Below are 7169 nucleotides of genomic sequence, written 5' to 3'. Positions count from 1 at the left end.
AGTGTCAGATCCTGTGCCATTAAACTATGAACGCTGTCAATCAGTAAATAATAAATGTAATTAAATATTTTATATCCACCGGACATATGACGCCTGCGACATTCCTAAGGGATACTCTATTTACAATGATGTTTTACCCACGCATGAAGTTACCAATTGTTTTGTGTTAATGGTAGAATCTGTGAGGATTGAACGTTCAAAGCGGAATTAATGCTGCTAAAATAACAGTATCAATGTACATTCATGTACATTGTTAGCCATTACCAAACTAATATGGCACAACATATGACAAAATACGTGTGAATATTTGTGTACATGTACTGCATTGTGTTAATTGCAATACAACAAAACAGAATTGAATTTCAGGTTTGCTTGTATTTTAGATTCAGTACTGCATTGATTAATACTCTAATTTTATTTATAGATCACCTAGACTAATTTAAGCGTTTTTTATGTAATTTTTAGAATGTATGCATAAGGATTAGTTTAGAATTTTCTCGGACATATTATTTGAAGAAGTCTATAAAAGTTTGACTTATACTTGAACATTTCTTAGTTCATGGATAAAATTTAATCATACACTTATATAACTACATCACAACGATAAATATATAGAAGAAAAATAGAAGTAGTAGTAGTAATAGTAGTCGACAACATGTTTAAATGCGTAAATGTCTCCTTTATTCATCGGAATATTCATAGCAATCGGAAAATACACGCCATTTTGGTACGATATAAATTTGGTGACCGATGTGGAAAAATATGGGGTCACCGCGTAACCAGTCATCATTACTCATTTTTTTTAATAAATGCTAAAACATTTTTCTCAATATTTTCATGTTTATAAGTTCATCACTGTAAGTCTGTCAGTCAGTCATATTCAGTTATTTGAAGGTACTTAAGCTATCATTACGTTCTTGCTATTCTTATAATTTAAGGAAACCCCACATTATTTTTTTCAACGTTTTTAATACGAGAAATCCAATCTGGAGTGTTAAGTTTCTCCTCACAAAGCTTTCAGAGTACGAACAAAAGGTAAAAAAGAACGGCAAAATAATTTGGTACTGGATAGTTGCAAATCCAAATCTAGACTGAGTCTCCTTAATCAAGGCTATTTAACTTGTAACACTTTACACAGAAATGGATTGTTATATAGATCCATTTCGTAATTGCACAGCTTATACAAAAACATAAGCGTTGTAGTTCGTTATGCTTATGACTTTTTTTATTCATAACAAGCGAATTAAGTGATTAAAACATGATGCAAATGTCAACGTGGCAAATAAAAAATCTTACGAAAAGGACATTTATCTTAGTAACACGTTTGACATGTTCGTATGCGTTGGATTTATTGCTGACATGCACATTGTGAGCGAAGTCAGAACGATGTAATTGCTGGAAATATTCAAGCGATATGCATTTCTGCAACAGTATCTTCATAAATTACATTCATCAGATTCATCGATTGATTGTGTCTCAAGTTTAAGTTATTATTCCACATTACGTATGTAAGCTCGATGAATATATATATATATATATATATATATATATATATATATATATATATATATATGGGCCGCGTCGCGACAAAACCTGTCTTAATGACCAAAATATCGATTTTGAGTTTTCTACATTTTTATATACGTGTGTTTATAACAATAAAAAATATGTAATTTTATTTTTAATATTTTGTAAACTTTTTGAGATTTTCCACTTTAAGTGGCACAGGGGTAAACGTCGATTTTTTGAAAACGCGTGACGTTATGACGTGAAATACCAACAACTGACGTAAAAAACTTTGTGATAATGAAGCGAACACCTGTCTTCATGAGTAAATATATTTATAAGAATATTACTGACATAGACCGTTTTAATTGTTTTATTTTCAATTTTTATTTCGTTGCTTAGCAACATAAGAACAATTAAGAATAACATGAATCATAGCATCAGAATGCAAAAAAAACCCTGCTTTTTAAAAACAAATCAACAACTTCATTTCCTTTCAATATAACTTTATTAGAGTTATTGTCTGAAATATATATGCATCTACAAAAGATGTCGTGAATTTACATTAACAATAGAACAATCACCGGCGACAAGGTTACACAGCTATAAAGTGTTTGGTATGGGGCATAAAATGTCCTGGTACGGAGGCCGAACGTATGGTCGGACGCATTTATATAATGATTCTTGTCGGGGATGGCTAAATCCTGCAGCTTGAACAACATCCGGTCGGGCTTGGGTCTCGAACCGGAAGGCAGGATCCTTTAGAACGTTCAGCGTGTCCTCCTCTGCATCTCGCGACGTTCTTACTACAACGACACCAGGCTCAGTGGACGAAAATCGAAAGTACTGGTACTTCCTGAAATTTAATCATGCATTACACTTGATTAACAAGCGATTTTCATTAATAAATAAACGGAGATTGGCTACTTATTACATACTGTAACATTTGCGGTTATTATTTATATATGGGTTTTTAGTCAATCGTAAAACCATAATCATTATGTAGAAGATATGGGCCTTTTATGAGTTATAATTGAACGTGACTTACCTTATTCCATTGAGTGCTTTGAAATGATCGCCCAGGAAGCCTTTCCAGTTTCTCCAAGACCATGCTGGATAACGAACCGCTGTGTTAGAATATGAGGATTTATTCACAACGTCCTCCAGCTGATCCAGGCTTTTACAGTCCGTTCTCCTGTACAATCGCTTCACATTTCCAAACCCACTATCCACGAGGCATTTTGCATGTCCTGCAAGAGTTTGATAAACGGATTTATTAATTAAGAGCATGTGTATTTTGCACGATGTTAAAGTTGCAGAAACAAAAAGACGATGTTGTAAAAGCAGCAGGAGAATAAAATCTTAATATGAGCAAATGTGAATATACATCTATATATTCGTATTCAGGAAATCGTTATATGTTTATGTATAAAAATATGCATATTTTTTTACTATAATGACTTAGAAAGACGAAGCTGGTATTTGCATAAGATACTCAATGGTACTGTGCTGTTCGGTCATGACTCTCCACATGAAGTAGCCCACGAGATACTTATTCTTATTCTGACCTGTAATGCGAAAAAATACATGAATGTGTGTAATTAATTTCCTGTACAGAATGTATCGCCCACTTACGCGCAAATTAAAGCAGAAACACACGTAAACGCACACACGCACAAAACTCCAAAGGTGCGACATTGTAAATGTTACGGACAATTACCAATAAAAATAGGAGGGACGGCGCAGAGTTAGAGTGTCTGCTTTCCGAGACAAAGAGGTGCAAAGTCCAATCACCAGTCGGGAAACATTCTTGTGACCACTCATATTGACACACAGTACTGGTGAGTTCAAGCAAGGAAATTGACTCGAGTTACTCTATAAGCTATCAGCTTTCGTCACAATTGAACTAAAATAAATTGGTATGCTAGTAATAAATTGTATATGCTTTGTGAAAGATTTGTTTTGTGTTTAAATTTACCTGGACAATTATCGGCGTGGATGGAGCAAGACGTTGATTGGCCGCCGTAGTTTTGAAGGGCCCAGTCTATCATTGAAATGACGGCATCTGGTCCGTGTGATTTCGAACCGTCTTTCCCCATGGTCTCGTTCTCGTCGATGATGAAATTCAGCTGGTGTGGGTCGCCATCTATTCGGAATCCAAATATACTGATCTTCCGAAGGGACAAGAAGAATAAGGGCCCCATTGGTCTGTAGTAATGCGGCAGGCTAACACTTTGGGAACAGAACAGAACAGACAGTTTATTCGACTTATACATGTGTACATCGTCGTAATACAAAGTCAAACGTGAAATGGTGGTACCGCTCACATTCAGCGGTGTGACGCGTCTCCGTACTGCGACAAATACAGTCATTGTACAACTCCCGTTCCTGAAAAAATGTTATAATCGGCTCTTTTATTTACCTTGAATATAACTCACTTTTACCAGAAATTGACATTGTCGTATAATAATAGGTGAGAATAGCAGACTCGTATTTGTGATTTAAGTAAGTATGCACATCATGATTTATGTACATAAATAAAACTATAACGGTGGGGGAGTCTAGTGGATAGTTGTGCACCTCGCACCTTAAAGGTCATGGGTCCGATCCACTACACGGGTACTTTCTTATTGCCTCTCGAGAACAGGAAATTGATGCGGCAGTTATTCATACAAAATAACTTCTTTGGCATACAAAAAAACTTTGTACTTTACCTGTTGTGCCTTCGTTATATGAGCGCTGTATGCATCCGCCGCTTCTTTTTTGTCGTCTTCCTCGACAGCGTCCATCACGCGTTTCCTGATTTTTTCGCATGTAGCACAGACGTCGTCACGCGGAGATGCGATTTTGATATGGGGTACACATGTCGACCAAATTGTCTTGAAGGCGGTCAGATTCACACATCGAATGGGAACCACCGAATCTACAGCCTGTTTCTCATATTCCTTGAATGTCTTCAGTTTCGTTTCGCTTGCAGGGAGATAAGTTGGTGGAATATTGTCTCGCCCTCTTGTAGCTGCAGGCATTGGTAACCCCTCACGTTCTGCATAGTTCAGGAGAAACTTTACCACGCGCTGCACATCGTCAAACGTTAGGGCGTGCTTGGGCCGTCTTCCAGTATTTCCATGGGTCCTTGGAACGATCCCATTTGTTGCCATGTGCGCCATTAGACCTTGTAAGGCACTTCTTCCTATGTCATAGCAGAGGTGAAATGTTCTCCTGCAAACAATGGACCCATTAAATTTAAATGTATAACGCATCCGTTGCCTCTTTTTTCCTTTCTTAGTTGTTGCCGTGGCGCGGCCGTCTTGTAAGATGGCCATAATATACATGTCTTTTTCATTTGTGTCCATTTCTCTTAAGTTAAGTATGTGTTCATACACATTTCCTACATTAAGCTGTTGTGAATATTTCCTTTGACACCCACATCCATCTTTACACACTTTCTTTATATCTGTAAGCTCACAATTTTCAGCCACTTCAATATCGCTTTCATCTAATTCAGCCTCTCCATTGCCATCGCTGTCTGTATCTTCATCTACGATTTCTTGCTGCAAATTATAATCCCTCACACGTCCTTCCAATATCCCGCCAATTGTGTCAATATCATCGTTGTCGACTTCATAATCAACTTCACACGACTCGTCTAACTCTTGTGATGCAAATGGTGTGGAAACTGGCGTTCTTCCAAAATGATTTGAGTACACACTCTCTAACTCCTGAAAATATATTATAGGAAAAACCTCATTATATCTGTCATATGAACCGGGTAGTTTTGTATTATTTGAACCATTTTTTTTCCAAATTTATCAATGATAAAACAATATATACCAACACAATTTAGTGGAAATGTGATTAAAGCAAAAAAAAGTATAGCTCATATCAGGAATTGAACTTGAGTCTCCCGGGTGCTGCACAATGATCTTTCCACTGCGCCACAATCTCTTCAGTCTTATAATCAATTAACGTGATATATTACATCAACTCTTGGTCATAAAATCGATATAATGACTCGACACTTTTTCCATCTCATTTTAAACATATTTCGTTTTTTGAACATATTTATTCGTTTAGTGAACATATCTATTGGAATAGCATATTACAGTACTGTACAAAATACTAAACAATATAAATTCAAATACAGTAAAACAAAGAGATTTTCATTTTGAATGTCATTGCATCAAAATACGAATAAAATAATAGTAATTCTCATTTATAAAACGTTACGATGTCCAATTATAAACGTATATATTGACGGGTTGAGTTTAGACAGGGAATAAGTTAACTTAACCAGTTTTATGGGATGTTATGATGCCGATATAAGGTGATGTACAGTATGCATGTAACGTTATTTATTTACATGTTATACCTAAGTGCATATTTATGGTAAAACCTAATTTACGCCCTCCTTTGACAGAACAAAATAATGAAATACATAAAAAGATAACTTACCTCCAACTCTGCATCCATTTTAACACATCTAAGTCAATAACCTGTACAAATATCTATTTTTTCGTCAGTGTTTACAAATCTAACTTCTCACTTCCTGGATAAAATACGTGACGTCATTTAAATCCGGTTTTCCATAAAACGTCATCAATGTCATTAAGACAGGTTTTGTCGCGACGCGGCCCATATATATATATATATATGTATATATATATATATATATATATATATACGTCATAGTTTTAGGATGGTTGAATTGCTAAAATGACTTGCGTCTGTCTCGTTTTAAGGCACAATGACCACAAGCGGTGAAAGAAAAAAGATAAATCAGTTGAAATATACTGAGCTTGCAGGTTTGTCTGTAAAATATAATAAAGAGTATCGCCACGGTTCGTCTGACGTAGTGTTATGGATTATTTTTATATTATTATGTTCCCTTACTTTTATTTTCTGTTCTTCATTCTTTGATTCTGTACAATCATTCATTGTTTTAGATTATTCCCGTGCATTCTTTAAAGCAAAGAATATATAGGGAATACATTGTTACAGTTCGTAGATGTTTAAAAAATTCGGTTTAAGTGGCCTTTAAGCCTTCATAAAAGGTTATTAAAAACCTCAATTAGTTTAAGTGCAAATTAACTAAATTCTGTTAAATGGATTAACTGCCAGTTACACTTATTTCATTTGGAATTTAAACTTAAACGATCGCTAATTAAAAAGTTGTTTAATGTCAACCTATTTCTTGTACTTATTATTCGGTCCAATGTTTACAGCAATTATCAAAATGATTATTTTATTTTGGTATATTGTCCGGCTCAAAGTTTACATCATTTGATGAAACTTGGTCTATGTTTTGATATATTGTCCGTGCCAATATTTACAGCAATTGTCACAATTCAAACTGTAGATGATATTTTGTCCGGGGCCATGTTTAGAAACAGTCTCAAATCGGAGTCTGGAATCTTCCAATACTTATATTAAACAATAACACAACATCAGCCCTATTGCATTCATTAGACGAATTCGGTGCGATTGTCAAAACTAATGCTTCACTAAAATGGTTAAAGTTAAAATTAAATCATTTCAGTTTTGAGAAATTTGTCTGTCTTTGGCCCAAGATGATTCATGTACGATTATCATATATCAACGCTCATGGTGTTATTATTGTTCAAATGACGCATGTGACATTTGTTTTTTTATGTTTTATAATGTAT

At 35.0% G+C, this 7169-nt stretch overlaps 1 protein-coding gene across 1 annotated transcript; it reads right to left on the bottom strand.

Moving 5' to 3' along the window:
- Window positions 1-2109: 2109 nt before the first annotated feature.
- On the bottom strand, window positions 2110-5976 carry LOC128246180 (uncharacterized). Its single transcript, XM_052964369.1, has 7 exons — window positions 5959-5976; window positions 4221-5225; window positions 3803-3894; window positions 3485-3747; window positions 2985-3074; window positions 2555-2759; window positions 2110-2362 (listed from the first exon to the last, which is right to left on the bottom strand). Exons 1-7 carry the CDS (start codon window positions 5974-5976, stop codon window positions 2110-2112), a joined length of 1926 nt encoding a protein of 641 aa, XP_052820329.1.
- Between the last annotated feature and the right edge of the window lie 1193 nt (window positions 5977-7169).

The sequence above is a fragment of the Mya arenaria genome, chromosome 9, assembly GCF_026914265.1.
Source record: "Mya arenaria isolate MELC-2E11 chromosome 9, ASM2691426v1".
Taxonomy (NCBI): domain Eukaryota; kingdom Metazoa; phylum Mollusca; class Bivalvia; order Myida; family Myidae; genus Mya; species Mya arenaria.
This window is presented reverse-complemented; position numbering and strand designations above follow the sequence as displayed.